The sequence below is a fragment of the Rhamphochromis longiceps genome, linkage group LG14, assembly GCF_057381845.1.
Source record: "Rhamphochromis longiceps isolate RC_006_pf linkage group LG14, R_longiceps_female_GT1.1, whole genome shotgun sequence".
In the NCBI taxonomy this organism is placed as follows: Eukaryota; Metazoa; Chordata; class Actinopteri; order Cichliformes; family Cichlidae; genus Rhamphochromis; species Rhamphochromis longiceps.
The window spans coordinates 27,619,526-27,639,578 of record NC_140570.1 but is presented as its reverse complement, the minus strand read 5'-3'; the positions used below and the strand labels follow the sequence as shown (position 1 = coordinate 27,639,578).

Here is a 20,053-nt window from a genome sequence, read left to right as displayed (position 1 = left end):
CCTCCGAGGCGTGGACGTCTATCAGCAGAGAATGTACCTTCACCTATCAGCAGAGAATGTCCCTTAGTCTGTAACACAGTCAAATATATTCTCAAGTAATATTCAAGCATGCCATTCAGCGTGTTAGTACGAGCAGCTCGGGAGCAGCTTGGGAGAACAAGAAAACAGAGACTGCTTTAGATTGTCTTCCCAAAGTGACTCAACTTTATTCACAAGTACAACAGTTTATATAGAGGGTAAAATTCATGAGACAGCAGATTTATCAGTTTAAACCAGTACAGACCAAGATAAGGCAGCGTCTTCCTGCCCTTGGGTGAAGAAGCATCCTTTGTGTAGTTTATTAGTTCAGCTACAATTGTGATTATCTCAGCGACATATTTTCAAGGCACAAAACAAAGAGTTCTTACATTAGTGAAATCTGAAACAAACCATTTGGCCTCAACAGGCGTCTCCTAAAAGATTAAGAAACTAATGTAGCTGAGGGAGTGATCTCTGTGGTATTTCAACCTTGTACCAGCCTGTGATTCTCACACATCAATTCTTGGGTCAAAGAGAAAAATAACTAAAACAAAGGGGCCTTATTGAATGACAGAGTTTTCCTGTATAATGTCACTATAAAACAATATCCAGTAAATGCTACCATGGTACTAAAATACCTAACACATTTGTTTATGTCTCAGTAAACCAGGTCTTGGAGAACTTATTGAAAGAGAAAAGTTTCTTTGAAAAGTTAGCATTTGATAAAGAAATTAGTGAAGGTTACAGATCATTTAGAGATGGGCAGTATTTCAAAAACAACAAGCTTTTAGGATTGCAAGATACTTGCATTAGTTTAGCTTTGTATATTGACGACTTTGAAATATGCAACCCTTTAGGAACATCTCGAAAAATTCATAAAATAACTGCTGTCTATTGGGTTGTACTCAACTTATCTGCAAGGTTTCGTTCTACATTACACTCAATACAGCTTGCTCTTCTTGGTAAAAGTGTAGACGTTAAACAGTTTGGGTATGATGCTTTTCTTTATCCACTCATTGAGGATTTAAAATGTCTTGAAAGCACAGGGGTGTATGTTGAATCTTTAAATAGTTTTTTAAAGGGAACTGTATTTTGTGTCTGTGCAGATAACCTTGGGGCTCACAGCCTTGCAGGCTTTTTGGAGTCCTTTAATGTCGACAAATTTTGTCGATTTTGTAGTATTGATAAACATCAGATTGCAGCTCTTGATCCTACAGAATTTCCATTAAGAACTGTGGAACAGCATAACATTTTTCTAGAAGAGCTTGAGGATGGTCAAAGACAAAGTGTGTGTGGTGTCAAAGGTTCCTGTGCCTTAAGTGCGTTGTCCTATTTTCATCCAGTCACTGGATTTCCTCCAGATATATTACATGATTTCTTTGAAGGTGTTGTCCCTGTGGAATTGTGTTTGTGTCTTCAAGATTTAATCAGAAAGGGTTTTATTACATTTGAAGGACTAAACAAACGTATAAAATCATTTCCATATAAATTCTCTGATAAGCTCAACAAGCCACAACAAATTACAAAAGCCAGTTTTGGAACAGGAAGAGTGAGTGGCAATGGACATGAAAACTGGACACTTTTGCGTTTGCTGCCTTTTATCATTGGGACCCGTATACCAGAACATGAGCCATCATGGGAAGTATTGATGGACCTTAAGGAGCTTGTTGAAATTGTTGTCTCGACAACTCTATCAGAAGAAATATTGTCATACTTGGACACCAAAATATTGGATCATCGACGATTACTGATAGAGACTTTTCCTGATTTTAATTTGAAGCCAAAACACCACTATATTGAACATTATAGTCATCTTGTGCGTTGTTTTGGTCCCTTAGTTGATTTGTGGACTATTCGATTTGAATCTAAGCACAACTTTTTCAAGAAAACTGTGCATGATGTCCAATGTTTTAAGAATATACTACTAACACTTTCTTCAAAGCATCAACAAATGATGGCATACTTCTTAGATGGTCACAGTCTTTTTAAACCAAGTCTGCATGTTGATAATATTGACACAGTTGACATCTGTTTCTTGAATGAAAATCTTCAGAAGTGCTTGAAACTGAAATATCCACAGGTAAAAGCTGTGTCATTTGCTAAATGTGTTTATCTGTATGGGACCCAGTATGTTAAAGGCATGATCATTTCATCAGGACAACTGAGTGGACTACCTGAATTCTACAAGATACTGAACATTTTGGTAGACTCTGGGAAAGTGTCATTTGTTGCTACAAAGCTCTCCTCTTGGTTTATGGAACACTACAGATCATATCGGCTTGACAGCAGCTACAAAGATCTGGAAATACTTGACCCAGAAGATTTGAATGATTACCACCCTTTAGCTGAATACTGCGTAGATGGACAACTGATGGTGACACCTGTTACGTGCCTCCTGCATTGAAAGTGATGGTATGTATTATTCATAAATAGTTTTCAGTTGATTACTTTGAATTTGTCAATTATTTAGAATTGCGCCCTTTTTTTTTTTTTTTGGTTTGTCTTCACAGGCCCTGTTACTGCGAGTCCACGTCAGTCCAAAACTTATCAGAAAAATCCAACTGTCCACTGTTCCAGAATCTGTGAAGCAGCTTCAAGATGAACTACAAGCAAAGCTTGGACTTGAAGGTGACTTTGCAATACAATATGAAGACCCAGATTTTGGGAACGCACTTTGCAACCTGATGGATATTAAGGAGCTACCTGCTGGACGGGCAGTGTTGCACCTCATTTGGGAGGAAAATGCATCAGCCTCGCCACCACAGACTCCATCTGATCATAGCGCTATCTCATCTATTGATACAGCCAGTGTGAGTTCAGCATCTTCTTTCAGCCCATCCTCATCCACAAAGACCTACATGCGTAGCACTTCACAGTGGCCAAATCCATTTCCTATCCCAACCTTTTCCTATGATGTAGCGTTAAAACTTCGCAAGGGCAATGAGGTATATGAGAAAGCAGGGGCAAATTTAAGTGTAACAAGAGACATCAAGATGGAAATTCTAGACAAGCTGGCACAAGAAATGTTTGCAATCAAAGCGTACCCTGACAAGAATGAAATAACATCTGTTGCACAGGAGCTAGTTTCCAAACATCCCTGCCTCAAAGAGCCTGGCAATGGCACAGGATATGATGGTTGGGCAACAAGCATTAAGTTCAAGCTTGGCAACTACCGTTCCAAGCTAAGTCAAGCTGGATGTAGTGAAGTTGCAGTCAATCGAAAAAGAAGAGGGGAAGAAGATGACAGTGGCTCAAATAGATTTTCCTTAAAGAAACCAAAGCGAGGTGAAGTCAACTTTATCCCTGATGGCCCAGAAAACTACAATGATGAGTCTCTTGAAAATGAAAGATGCATTTTGGAAGATGAAATGAAGAAGAGGGATAAGAACATGGCACTCATCACCCAAAAGATGGACATCACATTCTCTCTCAGGAGGAAAGAAGTTGTGGAGATGCAGCCCTTGGTCAAGGAAATGCAGCTCAGATGGCCAGCTCTCTTCTTGAAAGAACAGGTAAGATAATCTCTTAAATATTTAAAGGAAAACTTCCGGTTTTTTTTTCTTCTTCCCTTTTCCCCCAGTGTGGTCTTATTTCTAAAATGGAAAACGTTCATTTATTCACCCAGAAAAATTTCAAGGCATTTGGAGTTGTTAGAAAGAAATTTTAATCCCAATGTTACGAGTCAGTCGTTTTGCAAGAGAGAGCTGAGCCACGGTTATGGGGAAAGGATTCACTGAGACAACTAAGAAATGCCTGAATTAAGCCAAAAACCACTCTGGAGGGTTTTTAATCTAAGGAAATAACATTAAAATGTGTTTAAAAGCTCCAAAAAGTTGATTTTACATGATATAGGACCTTTAAAAGCATCTGTTTGTATCACTCCAATATCTTGTAGAAAAGGTTGAAGGCTCGCGATGAGCTAACAATGCTAGTGGTAAAATATAAAAAAATACTTGGCTCTAAAAATATGAAGCTAATTTTGGTATTACCAACAACTATTGAAGTGAAATCTATTTACTTGTCAACTTGCTGTGTATAATAACGGATTGCTTTTATTTCGCTCTTCTCTGGGCACCCAAAGCGCTTTACAATTCCACTACTCACTCACTCACTCTCACATTCACACATCGGTGCAGGGAAACCACAGTTGTAGCCACAGCTGCCCTGGGGTAGACTGACAGAAGTGACGCTGCCATATCGCGCCTCTGGCCAACACCAGTAAGCGGTAGGGTAAAGGGTCTTGCCCAAGGACACAACGACCAGGACAGAGAGAGCTGGGGATAGAACCAGCATCCTTCCGGTTACAGATGAGCTTCCCAACCCCCTGAACCACGGTCGCCGCAATGACTTGTCTTCACTGGGCATCTAGAATCTTTTGGTGCTGACCCTTAGCAGGCAACAGCCATGAAACTCACAGAACAGGATTGAGAAAGTCACTTACGTGTTATGAAAGTATACAAATTTGACCACAGGATGTTATTCTTACTTCATTCCTACATAACTATAAAATTAATGGGATTTTTTCAATGAATTTAAAATACAATTTATTGATTTATTTCTTTTCTGCAATGCATCCTGTAACAATTGAAACCATTTTGTCTTATCAACATTTGATTAGGTATTCTATAGACTTACTGTAAGATCTGCCGATCAGATTTGTCTTGGTTTTTTTTTGTTTTTTTTAATACGTCAGTTATAATTTGTACCACCACTACCACTAAAGGAAAAAAAAAATCCAATCAAGGCCTGACCAATAGATCAACCGAGACTAAATGTTTTGAAATTAAGCTCTTTTAACCAAATTTGAAAACAATGTGATTTTTATATAATGTACCTTTAAAAGTTTTCTTCTATATTTTTTTTTTGTTGCTTTGTAGATTTGTGCGGAATTCTCACGCATTACCACCAAGGATCTCATGGGGACCTTCTTGACTGCCCTCGACACTTACTCAATTCGGCTGATTAAGCTGTATCGAATTAGAGAAGCTGCTTTCCGCAATGACATGGATTCCCTGTTGCAGAAGTTTGATGAACAGGTAATATATAAAAATGTATTTGTGTCTGGTTTATGAGGAACCTGAAGTTCCCACTGTAACGAAAGATACTTTATTAAATATTTACTAAATTGATGTAAAAATTGTTAGTTTTCAAAAAGTGTGTCCTGAATGGGATTATAAGCTAACAAGCAGCGCTGTGTTTGGCAGATTGCAGGTCATGACAGACAGTTCAACTCTCATCCCACTCATGGCACTTTTTGTTATAAATGTTGTAATAAGTGTGCTACATTTGTTGCACATCAAAATTACTTAAAAAATAAATAAATAAAAAAAATCTGACAAAAACATGACCAATTATCTGTAATAACTCATTTCAACATCTTATTTCTTAAGGCTGTATTTTGAGCAACAACACTTAATGTGTTTTAACCTCTGGGGGGTCCTAGAAAAATGCATACACTATTGGTCTTAGAGCCACAAATCAACCACGCCATAAAAAGTGCTATAAAAAGATTATATATTAATATTTTTTTCCACTTTAAATTAGCCAGTCTGTTAAAACTACTTCTCCCTGAAATATTCATACAAAGTTTTAATTATAGTTTCGTTGTTTTAAGGGTTAGGGTTAGCACCAACATGTATTTCGATCCACTTTTATTTTTTTTTCGCAGGAGCATAAAAAGCCCCCCAGGCGGCCAGCTGCTGGCAAGCTCCCCACAAAGACTGAAGGTGGAACGATCACGATCCCTTTAACCGTAATTAATCTGCAGTGAAAAATAGCGTTTATAATGGTTTCAATGGGGCACAAATCGACCACTAAGACCAATAGTGTAAGTTTGTCTGTAGCTTACACTGTTAGACATTTTATTGTATTTTTACATTAACTTACTGGCAACACTATTGCCAGTAAGTTACTGCAATTACTGATCTACAGTATCTTTACTGTTGTGATGTTTTACAGTTCAACCACTTTACTGTAAACATATATTACAGTATAACAGCTTTACTGTAAACGTGGTTTACAGTTAGAAAGACTTACCGTGATTAAGTTTTATAGTATCACTGTACTGCAAATGTGGTTTATGGTATAACACTGTAATTGTGTACAGTATAATTTGTTTAGACTGTAATTGTGTTTTACAAATAATATTAACATTCATATTCAATATAAGAACATTTACAAAAAACAATATAATTCAATAAAGTAGTCTCAGAATAGTGAATTAAACCAACATTTATTGTTGATAATTTTTTTTAACAAGAAAAACATTTTTCAACTGAATAAAAACAATGCCAATAACCAAAATAAATAGAAGCGTACATGAAAACTACACAGTCCTTCACCTTTCTGTGTCTGATTTTTTTTTAAGGAAAACAGTTTTTCATTCCACTAAAAACAGGACAAACCCACCAGCATGAACATTAAATAAACTATTACAATTGTAAAACAAAAATCATTTACAAACTGTAATAATTATCAGTGGGTCCCAGGAAATAGAATGTGACATGGGATTTAGATTTCCGTTACCAGGATGGTCGGGTTCAGCGTAGTCTTTATCACCACCTGTCAAAGACACATCATCAATATTCATGTTTGCTCAGGTTATTCACTTGTTCACATCTGTCTGAGATCATTCATACTGTTGTATGGATGTGTGTACAGTATGTATATAATTATCAGCTATGTAAAAGATATTATCATCTCTGTATTCTTACCTAGTTGGAAGTCCTCCATTCAAACTCAGAGAGCCGCTGGAGGAAGGTGGTGATCCGAGGGCTGATGCTTGTAACCTTCCTCTTTACGACACGACCTGTCTTGCAGCTTGTACCAAGTTTTGCAGGGCATTTTGTTCCCATGTCTGGATTGATCCTCACAAAGAACCTTTTAATGGAAAAAAGGCTGCTTTAATTTCAAAATTAAAACATACATTACAGCAATCACCTATATGTTTCTGCAACTGTAGTCAAGCTATCACATATATTTCATTCTTAAATGGTGTAAGCTTTAATGGTGTAAAGTATTTACCTCTGTATCATCTCCAGTGTGATGGACGCTGACTCCTGATACTCAAGGTTGAAAACGTAGTATGACGCAAAGAAGACAGCAAGGGTGCTGGCAAAGTCATGCATCTGCTCAGGCTCATAAAATACCTTGCCCTCCAAACTGATCATCCAGCGGCTTGCAGACATGAAATTATTCCCTAAAAACAGACAAGAGTCCAATAAGACAATGTGCTCACCCTTACAAATAAGGTTTCCACAAGAATGCTGGATAGCAGGCCTCACACTGTACAAAAATAGAATCCATACGGTTTGCTGCTATTTCTCTTATTATTTATTATGTAATGAAAATTATGATCAATTACAGGAAAAAACTGCCTAATGTTTTGGCATTTTGGCCTGTGCTGAAATGTTAGGCTGTTTTTTCCTGTTGGTCATTGTGTATAATAAATAATAAGAGAAACAGCAGCAAACTGTGTGTATTCTATTTTTATACAATATAGAACAGACAAACCCCTGTTAAGTAAGTTGTTGTGGGTACAAATACCACAATAATTACATAGATTTTTTACAAAAATATTACAAGAGGATTGAAACTATTTACTTACCAAGCGCTATTACCCTTGGTGTGATGGGTAAGGTCATCTCTCTATCAACAGACATCTTGGTGGAAAAAGCCTTTAAAACACAAAAGGAACTGATTTGAATGATGATACCCAAAATCATTGAAATATTTTTCCTTTGTTTATGTTGACAGTATTGAGAGTGCATGTGTAACATTTTAAATATAATTACGTCAGCCAAGATGAAGATTGAGTCCTCTTTTTCTTGGAAGTACTTCATCAGAAGAAGGATGGCTGCTGTGGCGATCTGGTTGTGGTTCAGCTTTGCACTGTCGCACTCACGTAGCAGATGTTCAATCTCCTTGTTCCACTGAAGTCTCTGGCTTTGAAAGAAGTTCAAAATTCTCCTTCCTTTCGTAAGAAGGGCTTCACTGAGACGTGTCTCTACCTCAATATCTGTGAGTGTGTGGAAGTGAGTGCAGAGGCCTCTTTTAGTAAAAAGAAATGGCCAATGCTCTTGAACCTCACATAAGGTGGGGGCAGGCCAAGAATTAAGCATGTGCCTCTGGTAAATATAAGTCAAAGACATATAAGTATTTACATCTGTTGTTTCAATTGCTTGAGGACCTGCTGATCTGAACACAGTTGACATAGTCTGTCTTTTTGTCTCCAAAGTTTCAGTCGTTTCTCCTTCTGGTAGGGTTGTGGGTTGCCAGTTGATGCAACCATAGCTATCAAGTTCAGATCTCCCCCTTTTGATGGCAACATCACCCTCATTGTTTTCCCTGGTAGACCTTTTCCTTGGCTGCCGGATTCTGCTGCTGACATTGTCTCTATTTACATGTTCAACTCTTGTTTTAAGCTGTTTGAGTAGGGAATAATAACCACAGCCTAATTGCTCACCTTCTGCAGTCTTATCTGCAAAGGTAGCGGGATACTTAGATACAATAGCTCTAGCTACCTCCCCACAAGCAGCTCTGTTAGGGTTGGGGCAGTGTACTCGCATTCCTTCTACAACAGTCCTAATCATTATTCTCCTGTCTTCTGGGTGAGCCATTCCACCAGATGCCAAGGCCTGTGAAAGTCTTGTTGGCATCTTCTCCCAGGGAACTGAAAAATTGCTGATCCAGGAGGTGTTGCTTACATTTGGTTGTGTGGAAGGGAGTTGACCTGATGCTTGTGCAGAACAGAGTGAATTACCCTGTAGTGGCACTTGCACAGTTGTTGAGCAGGTGGTTTCAGGTTCCTTTGGGTTGTTTGAAGAGCCAGACTCCACTTGGTCGTCGATATTCACACACACACATAAACACAGCAGAACAATTCCACATTAACTATGTACAGATGGGTTTTTTGGAGTATTTATTGAGTAATACTCTTATATGAGACACAAAAGCAAGAGTGTTGGAGAAATAATACCAATGGCAATGAAAGCTAGTTTTAGTTTTGAAAGCTAGATTTTTTATGAACTATGAATTGAAAAATAAAGTACAATTTCAAAATAACTCTCAAAATAACTAATTTACAACTATTTTCAAGATAGGTCTGCAACCATTTATGACATTAATGCATTCTCACCTTTTCTGAATACTTGAACAAGTCTTCGACTTTGAATTGGTGTCAAGAAAGGCTTGATATCATCAGGCTCAACAAACAGGAGATCTTCTCTGTTTCTGACACCAATAATGTGCTCAATAACTGCCCTCTTTGTCTCGTCATGCAGGTCAGGTAATGCCAGGTTAATTTCATGATGTAGGCTGCCACTGTCCATATCTGCAATGAATTAAGAGGATGATATTGAATTATGCAAAGATACAACGGTTAAACCTGAAGCGATATACACTGGCAGAGGGTAGTAATCAAACAAACTGTCTGCTTGAACACATATGAATCTTTTTTCAGAATTGTGTAGACAGTGAAGTCCAAGGTTGATCAGTATCACAGATTTAAGGATGTCCAAAACAAAGTGTACTTGTTTGTGACTGATGAGGATCACTGAGATTTTTCCAAAGATGTGGCCACATTCATCATGACCCATCGCAACAACAAGCCCTTTGCAATATTTTGTTCCTTTGTAAACTACTGCTGATACCTCTGACGTAGTTTCTTTCATCAAGCCAGCTGTCCTGACAGACTCCTGAATTAGACCATTGTACAACTGCTCATCATATTCACTAGTTTCACCAACTGGTTGAACTGCTGGGGCAAACAATGGTCCACTGCTGAGGTACGCCTGAAGCAGCTGGTGCCTTTCTGCCAGTGTTTTACAAAGGTGAACAAAGTTGTGCAGTTTCCGGGCACATTCCTTGAAATACGAATGCTTACTCTCAAACCGGAGAGTCCACAAACGAATAAGAGGCCCAAAGTGCAAAAAGAGGTCACTATAGTGCAGTAAATAGTGATGCTTGGGCTTGAGTGGGTGATTAGGGAAAATTGTGTGTCTTAAATGAACATACTCCTCAGTTATTATCTTAAGGTATGCAATCTGGTCATGATGGATCTTGGGAGCACATATGAGCTCAACCATTTCCTTGAGCTGTAGATACAGTTGCCAGACCTGACTGTCCTCAGGATTTTTTATCCTGTCACCAACCAACAATGGCAACAGTCGCAACAGACACCAGTTCTGTGCTGCAGAACCAGAAAGTTTTTTGCCACACTCCTTAACCTCACATGGTTTACTGAGACTATCATTCCCTGAGTATTTAAACTGTGTGATCGACCTGTTTAGTTGTGCATAAGTGAAATGCTTTTCCTGTTTCACTAAATGACTGATGTACAATGCCAAGTCATTAGAGACTACACCTTCAAATAAATCATGACCCAAACATGGGGGAAGCCCAGTGCAGACATGAAAATATTTCAGAGAATTGAAAGGTGAGTCAAACTTTACCCCCTGTACCATGTCTTGGTCAGTGGTGGATAGCTGTTGTACACTCTCCTTGTGATCAGTGATGGTTCTTTTTGGACCAAGCTTTAGTGGTGTCTTTTCAAAGTCTCTCCTTTCAATCAAGCAGTATCTACAAAAATGCATACTACAACTGAAGTTTTCAGTGAAACCACCTAAGCAGTGTGAACCAAGATTATCTCCACAAATGGAAATCAAGGCCGCTTTGAGGGTATTTCCATCATCTGTCTCAATCCCTGTATCTTCTAGATCTTTAAGGTCTGTGATAATACTAGAGATGGCACGATACCACTTTTTTATGTCCGATACCGATATCATAAATTTGGATATCTGCCGATACCGATATGAATCCGATAGTGTTTTTTAATCAACAAAAGTGTTTTTTAAAATATCTTGCTGCACTTTGCAAGTCTGCAAGTTCATACTCAAGTTTAAAACAACAACTACACTAAAGCTATTCTGTTATACCTGTATGCAAAAAAAAAAAATTTCATAGTTCAGCAATACTGATCAATCTAATAAACTTAAACCTACACCATCCTCCCTATTCTGGTATTTTAAAGAGTACTTAGCATAAATATTAAGCAACCTAACTAATAGGGTTCCAACTCCCAGCAACAACAAAAATAAATAAATAAAAAATAGGGAACCACCCCTCACGCTCCACCTCATGATGCTTAATCGACGTAATCAACCTTAATTTGATGCAGTGTGAAAAAAAATGCACAGAAATCAATTATTTTTCAAGAAATATTAAATAGATTCAACATCTTTCTTCAACAAAATTGCAGACTGCACAGATGGTACCTTCCCAAAGGAAAAAGTACTATAGCTTACTAGGGTATATATATTAGACTTAATAGTTACTATATACAGTAATTGACTTCTATTCATTTTACATCAAATTAAAACTTTGGGTGTCAGATAATTATTTATTAAAAGCTCGACATTTTAAATGAGAATAAGAAAGAAAAGTATGTCTTTGTGCCCCCTTTTCCCTGTTAATGCCCTATCGGCCCCCCTGGCTAAACTTTGCTAGATCCGCCCCTGCACAGTTACCAGCCGTCAACTACGTAGAAAAAGATCCTCGAGTAGAAAGTAATAATAAATAAATTCTAACAACAGCTGATCAAGCTTAAACGTGCTGCTGTTGTTCAGCCGCTGGTTTCCTCTTTCTGGTGCAAAGTGGGCCAAAAGCAAACCAGAGACACTGACTCGCGACAGAAAAGCCGATAAGCTGATCGTTAAGCAGTTTCATGATTGAAGTAGCAGCAGGAGAGGCAGTCGCTCCATATATCGCTCGTTAAGCTTAACGCAGGAATGCTTTACAAACATTCAGAGATGGACTTACACACTTGCTTTACTTCTCTCGGGATAACTTTGTCGGAGATGAAATGCCGGGTTGCTAGCGAAGCTCCAAATGCTATCCAGACCACCGACAGGTCCCGCATGCCACAGCCGCTCTATCACGTGATGCCTACTGCTCCGACGTGCTAACGTTCTGAGGTGAGTTACGGCGTGTTGCAAGTTTTGTGAGGTGCTTTCGTGATATTTAATGGATCGGATTACATTTTTTATTTTTCTCCGATATCCGATCCAGTAATTTAGGTCAGTATCGGACCGATACCGATACGTAATATCGGATCGGTCCATCTCTAGATAATACTTGAGAAAACTTTCTCCTGACCAAATGTCTTGAAGTCCCTTTCTCTGCACAGCATCACCAACTGCATGGGATCAACTGAAGAGCGATTGTGTGGCTGGACCTCACCTAGACTCATGTAAACCCCCAAAACTTTGTTTTTTCTTCCCTGACCCAAGAGGATTCACAACCTCAAATCCATCCTGGTAAAGGATGATGGACAATGAAGAAGGATTGTCTTTTAACAGAGCATTTTCTTTTACATTTCTTCCATCTGCCACATCCTCTACAACCATGTTGGAAGAGGTATGATTTTTGGATTGGTGATATTGCTCTTTAACACTTGACTGTCTAAGGAGGGATTTTAATGTCTCTTTGATGGAAATGTACTGGCAAAAGCATTCCTTTCCAGCAGCATCACTTCCCAGATAAATCTGGGTGGGTTCAACATAGTCAAAATACTGCTTGTAAAATGTTCTCCTTGTTTTGTCAGATCTGAGTATTCCTTTGTTGTATATTGTGAAGACATCCTCTTTAGAGAGATTTTGAATAATCATTTCTATCTCAGTTTGTGGTATGTCTAGCTCAGAAAGCTTGCCCTTCAACTTGTCAAAAACATCTGACATAGAAGTGCTATGGACGTGCTGAAATCCATCAAGAATACACTGTATTGTGCTCGCTGGCAACAGCATCTTGGCTTGCATTTTCAGGTAGAAAAGAGCCAAATTATGTAAAAATGTCTCTTGTTGATTATCACACTCCTCTAGATGATCACATGGAGTTGGAGTCAGATTCTCCTCAGAAGGCTGAGTACAGTCTATATTTTCGGGGAGAGTTGACACCTGAGTTGTTATCACCAGCTTATGTTTCCTGGATAAATGTGTGGCAAAAGATGAGCGCACTCTGAAATGTTTGTGGCAGTCATCATAAGGACAGACAACTTTCTTGCCATCTTTAATATGAAATCTCAAGTGAGTGCATAATGCTGAAAAATTCTCTGCCACATAGAAACATGCCTCAACTCCACAAGCAAGATTTCCTTTAAAATGGGTGTGTTTAGTCTGAGCCCTGCGATAGCGGTGATTCCTGTGCATATGGGATCTGAATGCAGAAAATGTTCGATAGGAAGAAGGACATTGCTCTATTCCACATGTGAATCGATAATTAGCTGTGTGCTGATGTTTCTTCGTATGATAACAAAATTGTCTTAATTCTGAACTACAAACACCACAAAATTTACACCTGTACATGGCTGCATGTGTCTGAATTTGACTTAACTTTTAATTTGCAAAGAGCATGGCAACAACACAACAGTGACTGAAAAACATCTCAATCTATTTTCTGTTTGTTCTATTATTAAAGAAGGGATCTACATTGCTTGGGTTGTATCAAAAAATGGGAAAAAGTTAAAAGAAAAACTATCTATAGATCAATGTTATTAACTTAAACCATGCAGACCCTGAAACACTGGAGGAAAAATTTTGGAGGGTCTGTCAAGCTGACGTTAAACCCCTTAACAATGGCACTGCAACTAACTGCGACTAATTTACAGACCACTACACTGTCTTGCTTTTTAAATGAAACCTATGAAACAATAAACCACAGTTGAGATTAGAGCAGGCTAACCTGCATGAGAAACTTCAAAACTGGGTTAGATTGTTTTAGCAGTCTTTAAATTTCCAAAAAAATGTTGTCTACCTTTATTCTCACTAAATATGTCTTTTTACCTGCTGTTTTGTCTTGTCTCTCAAAGAACTGAGGCTACATCACACTGTCAGCGCGGCCAGCAAGGGCAGGAGGACAGCAATGCACCACACTGGGCGGGAAAAGACAGAGAGACAATTGTTAATTTAATGTTGCATTTATTTAACCCTTGAAAAATATATTTACATAAGTAAATAGAAGGAAAAAAACACACAACCCATCTTTTCCAGAATAATTCAACTAATTGCTCTTTTGACCAACCTAACACAGACGTTACATGGTTTTCCTATGAAAAAGACCTTGGAAGACGTATTAAAGGAGAAAAAAAAACATGCTCCCCTTCCCACTTAAAAAAATAATAAATATTAAACTTAGGTTGGAGTTCCTCGCGCCACCAACCTAATGTTATATTAACTTTTTAATGTTGTGTACTGCAGCTCACACACAATTAAATAAAGCAGGCTAACCTACATGAGCAAGCTCCAAACTGGATAAGATTGTTTTAGCAGTCTCTAAATTTCCAAAAAAAAGAGTTGTCTTTCTTTATTCTCATTAAATGTGTATTTTTACCTGCTGCTTTAGCTGAAGCTAAATGTCCTACTTGTTAGCATGGCCAGCTTCTCAATAGTCATAGAACAGAAGCGCAGGAGAACAATGCACCACACTCGGCGGGAAAAAGACAAAGACTGTCGTTGCGCCTGTGTTCTTCGCCCCTCCCCGTGGAAAATATATATCTAAATATATATTTAAATAAGAAAAGAAAAAACACACACAACCTATTTTTTCCAGAATAATTCAGCTAATGTGCTATTTCGACCAAGCTAACACCGATTTTAAGCCCCCCCCTCCCCCCCACACACAAAAAAGATATATGCTCTTAAGAATTAATAAACGAGTATGTTAGGTAGGAGAGTCCTTTGCATTACCTTATGACGTCCCGTTTGCAGTTTCCACACAGAGGTCCAACAATAACGAGGTGCAAAATCTTTTGTCCTCTCGAGCATATCGTAACGAAGAGTTAACAAAATTGGCCTGTCTTTCCTCTCCTGTCAATCACTGGGTCACAGGTCATGTCAGTCAGGATATGGAGTGGTGGTTGGTAGAGGTAGGTGGATGGGCGGGGCCAGCATGCATTCAGTGTGTGTTTCACCAAGTTGGGTTGAGTAGTTCTCAGAAGAGTTCTGTACATGTTGCACGTTCAGTAAATGAGCAATTCAGTTACTGCTCGACTGAGAAGCCTCCGCCAAATTATTACAATATTCTCCACTGACTGAAGTTCGCCTTTCTGCGTCTTTTTTAAATAACTTTATTCACTACTTGTCACAAGTACAAAATTACACAAAAACAGACAGCAGCAACAACCTAAGTGAAATCCAACAACAGAATAGTGGCAAGTAAAAAAATTAACAAAAGGAAGTGTGAATGTTGTTCAGGGTTAATCAGAGATAAGTGATGGAGATGCAGCAATGTGAATTCTGCTTTTTTTATTTGTAGTTAACCTTATAGTCTTTACATATGAATGGAAGTCAATTAAGAAAACACAGAATTTTGGGAGAGATTTGGAGAACCTTGCTTTATAAAATTTCCCTACAAGGAGGCCTTTCTGCATTCTTTTACCTCTCCCCAGGAGCAGCTGTCACTTGAATTGATCTCTATGGCAACGCAGTGGCAAGCACACATTTGCAGCAGCTGTGCATGTGCATACAACTGCATGCAGCAGATTAGATGATCAGAATTCTTGAACCTTACACACAGGCAAGTCCCCTAAAAAGTCAAAACCATAATACTTTCACTGGTATCATACTGACAAATGGCATAGGTTGGAGGAAAATCTGGAAATGGTTGGCAGTGAAAGAGTTAAAATGTAATGCACTATTGCAACCAACCACTGAAAGAGTAAAAATACACAAACAGTATGATGAACCATTCAAATCACATAATACAGTAGCACTACTGCTAATGTGTTAACGGTAGGTATAACTACTACCGCAATTTTAAAAAATACAGTAAGTAAATGTAAATAACCTTAATATACCCATAATGCAAAGCAAATTACAGTAATTAACTGTAGAAATGTTTTCAGGTAAGTTACTGGGCATTTTGTGGTATTTTACTGTGAAAAATACAGCAAAGGTTAACAGTGTAGCCACTGAAGCTAATTTCCGGAAGTCATACTGGAATTTTAATAGTAAATGTGACCAAACTTTTTTTTGCAGACTTTCGCTATATTCCATTCAACACAGTGCGAATGGCGTGTATACGAACAATGAAAAATGGCACAAATCGACCCAAGACCACCCAGAGGTTAAAAACAAAATGGTAGGTTTATAAATGAGACTGAGTCTTATTTGATTTCCTTGTTTTAGGTCTCAAACATAGTCCAGCATCGACGAACCATCAGTTTGGAAGGGTTACCGATATTTGTTCGCAACGACGAGACCAAACTCTTCTTAACATGTCTGGTGAGTATGCAAATCTACTCAATCTTCAGTTTTGGTTTTCAGAGACTTATATGTACTGTTGTTTTTTATTTTGCATAGGATACAGATCCAGTTGAGAGGGCAACCCGAGGTGTTACGGTGGGCATCCTCACTGTTCTGGAGGACTACGTGGGACCCAACTCGCAGTCCACAGTGGTCAACACTGCCATTGTTTTGGAAGAGGACATTATTCTTGATGATCTGCCAGACCTTCCCACTGCCTTTGCCTACTTGTTTGGCCTACTTTATGGGCTCAACATGGAGTTTCCCAAAGAACTCAAGTACACATTTGAAGCTGTGCAACACATTTTTATGGAGTTGACATCTACCTGTTCCCAGAGGATAAGAAGCTTCAAAACCAAGCTCTTAACCAAAGTCTAACCTATTTGACAACATGTTCAACTCAAATACAACTTGTGTAAAACAGAATGGCAATTTGTTTTGATTTACAGTTTTTGGGTTTCGTGGCAAGTTGCTCTGAAAAAAGTTCATTTCTGTCTTTAAGAAAACTGTAAGGTGCAGAAAGTTCTGAATCAATGTCTTCTGTTCTAACTTTACTTAATGTGGCTTGCATGACTGATTGCAGATTTCATGTATAACATGTTATTATAAAATGTTGAAAGGTTTTATTCTAACTTGAGCTGTTTTAAACAATTTTTATAATCTGGTTTTAGGTACATTTGTACTAGTTTTATAACAAATGTGGCGCGATACTGAACTTCACAGGAAATTGGAGTGTTGATACCATTACTATTAAAAGACAAGTGGTGGAAAAATTTGTTTGAAAGTTGTTTGCTGTATGGAAACCAGATAGAAGTTGTTCACATCCTGCCATCTGATGTTTTGAATCTGTTTGTTAGTGACTATCTATCAAGATAGGTTTGATATTCTGTCTGACAACACCACCTTTAAAATTGGATGAGTAACATTTGTTACAAAAATTTGACTTTTTTTTGTGTTTTTGGAAGGACTTTATTTGTGGCTGAATGTTGTCAGTATGTTAAAAATGGCTGATCTCAAAAGTCAACATTGTCAGTGGTGCAGTTGTGTTTGAACACAAAGTTATTTGAAAATCAACTGTGTAAACATTCATTGGTACAACAGGGAGCACCTCATGAAAACTATGAAAGATACTTTTTCTAAACTTTAGGAAATTGATTGGCAAAACAAAAAAAAAAATGTTGTGTAAACTTTAGGAAATACGTTGCCGAAACTAAAACTAATACCTTGTGTAAACTTTAGGAAATACGTTGCCGAAACTAAAACTAATACCTTGTGTAAACTTTAGGAAATACGTTGCAAAAACAATAAAATATGAGTTGAGAAAAAGGACAATTATTAATTTTGTCAACACAAAAACATTAGCTAAAGCAACTTATCTCCTAAACTTGAAATTATAAGTTATCCATCAGAACCTAAAAACGTAAATGCAGTCGGTTGCCTTGAGTTTTTAAGTTTTAGCACCGTTTTTTTTTTTTTACAGTGTGGGGGCCCCAGTCAGAAACAATCTCAGCCAGAATGCCATGTAATTTAAAAACATGTTCAACTAAAAGATGGCAATCTCGGACGCCGTGGGCAATTTTTCCAAGGCATTGAAATTGGCGGCTTTGAAGAAATGGACTATGATCATGAGTATGACTATATCTTTCCTGAAAAAGCTGTGAGTCCTGTGACAAAATCTAAGGCAATGTGCGATCACGGGCGATGGATGTGGGATGGATAGTGGTTGTAACAGACCAGCCTGGGGTTGATTTTGGGCTTTATTTCTAGATCAGACGGTGCAAACTGCCAGGTAGTCTCTTGCATATCTCTCTAATGTCTCCCACCAAAAATACCTCTTGAGTAGGGTGGCAGTCTTCCCACATACATACATACTGCCGGTTAGCTGGACCCAGCCAGGATCTGGTTCTATGTATAAACTCCATGTGATAGTGTCCTGCACCTCCTACATTACTTCCCCCACTTCACAGTTAGCAGGAAGAATGGGTGCCACCTCCATGGTTTCTTCACCTGACTCAAACTGCTGAGAAAGAGTGTCTGTTTTAATATTTCTTGAACCTGGGCAATATGAAATGGAAAAATTAAAACGAGCGAAAAACAGTGACCACCTTGCTTGCCAAGCATTTAGTCTTTTAACACTATGTAAATATGTTACGTTTTTATGATTTGTCCATACTATTAAGGGTTGTTCCGAACCCTCCCGGTCTCCCACGGCGCAATTTCTCTTGGCTCTAGTCAAGCGGCGCATAAAGAAAGTACGGGGTTTTAGTCTGGCAGAGGTCTGTGAACCGCCCACCTGTATCTCCGAGACTATTTTTTATTTTTTTTTTGCCTGTCCCATTTGGTTCTTTAGCCGTCAGAATTGTTGTCTGAAGACCAACAAAGATACCCAATGGATTTATTTTGCCAAATGGATCATCGTGGCATTGCCGTATTGGTCCATTTGATCGACCTTTGTTTTTATTATTTATTTTATTTTATTTTCAGTTGTTACAAATGGGACAGACATGAGTGAGGGATAGGAAAGGGAGAAAGAAAGAGTAAGGAAAAGAAAAACAGAAGGGGAGAGGGACAGTGAGAAAGGGGAAAAAAAATCTCCTGGATGACCTGTTGAGAGAAAAAGAATAGAAAACAAGCAAAAAAAAAAAAGAAAAAGCAACATACTAAACACAACACCATCGCATTAATCTAGCTAAGTGTAAACAGCAGTAAATACTAAATATTGAATGTTGTTGTGCAGCACGCAGGAGAGACAGCACACAATGTGCTTTGAAGTAGCAGCCAAGAAAGGTGTGCGAACAGTGAACACCTGTGTGCACACCTGTGTGGATCAGCGCGCTTGTATTCAAATGGTTTCCACATGTAATGGTCTGCAAGAGGATGTAGAGAGCCATAGCCCCGTCCCCCAGGGCATGAAGCAGGCATGGAGGAGATCCAGGCCCCAGACATCCAGAGGCCCCAGAGTGCGAGATCCCAAGGAGGACCACCGGAGGGGCATCCGTGCCACCCTCATGGGAAGGGCTGAGGATCCCCAGACGAGGCGTCACCCAGTAGCCACCGAGCAGAAGCTAGAGGGGGCTGCACCGGTGTGCCCGCCGACTCTGCCGGCAGCCAGTTGTGCCAGAGTGAACCGAGCCGCAGGCCCAGAGGCCCGAGGGCCCCCCCCCCCCACGCCCCGGAAGAGGCCTGACCGAGCAGCAGGCGCCAGGCCCCGCCAAGTAGCCACCGGGTGTGAGCTGGTACATACCTGAGCGCCCAGCCCCGGACACCAAGAACCACCCCGCTGACCCCAGTAGGCACCCCCCGTCCTCTGGTACCCACCAAGGCAAGGGAGCCCAGGCCCATCCAGACCGGGGCCCCAGCATGGAGGCGAAGCACCCCCGAACCCCAAGCCCCCACGCCTGCCCCGGATCCACTCAGGGGCAGCCAGGCCACCAGGCCAGTAACCTACGTTTGCCAGCACAGACCATCCTCCAGCCCCGCTGCACGCAGCCACGAGGAGAACAACCTCTAAGAGCGACCAGAGCCACTAACCAGGTTATGAACACAACCCCCGGGTTAAGCCCTCCAGGGATAATGTCTCTAGGGGTCCTCCAGGCGTCCATTGCCTTGACAGTGTGAGCAGTTGTTGGAAGATGTAAAGCCCATCTTGAACATCCGATGACCTGTATAGTCAACACGTTCTCACTCCCAACTCGTCAAACGTGTGACGCATGGTCAGGCTCCCTCTGCTGCACTTATGG

At 39.4% G+C, this 20,053-nt stretch overlaps 2 protein-coding genes across 2 annotated transcripts; one reads left to right on the top strand and one right to left on the bottom strand.

The window, feature by feature from the left end:
- Positions 1 to 462: 462 nt before the first annotated feature.
- On the top strand, positions 463 to 5,788 carry LOC146654268 (uncharacterized). Its single transcript, XM_085380557.1, has 4 exons — positions 463 to 2,430; positions 2,529 to 3,530; positions 4,896 to 5,054; positions 5,687 to 5,788. The coding sequence occupies exons 1-4, from the start codon at positions 2,428 to 2,430 to the stop codon at positions 5,786 to 5,788; spliced, it is 1,266 nt and encodes a 421-aa protein (XP_085236683.1). The 5' UTR covers positions 463 to 2,427.
- A 523-nt stretch (positions 5,789 to 6,311) lies between these two features.
- On the bottom strand, positions 6,312 to 9,347 carry LOC146654267 (uncharacterized). The gene is made up of 6 exons (XM_085379689.1): positions 9,155 to 9,347; positions 7,812 to 8,854; positions 7,625 to 7,694; positions 7,042 to 7,216; positions 6,732 to 6,897; positions 6,312 to 6,579 (listed from the first exon to the last, which is right to left on the bottom strand). The coding sequence occupies exons 1-5, from the start codon at positions 9,345 to 9,347 to the stop codon at positions 6,732 to 6,734; spliced, it is 1,647 nt and encodes a 548-aa protein (XP_085235815.1). The 3' UTR covers positions 6,312 to 6,579.
- Between the last annotated feature and the right edge of the window lie 10,706 nt (positions 9,348 to 20,053).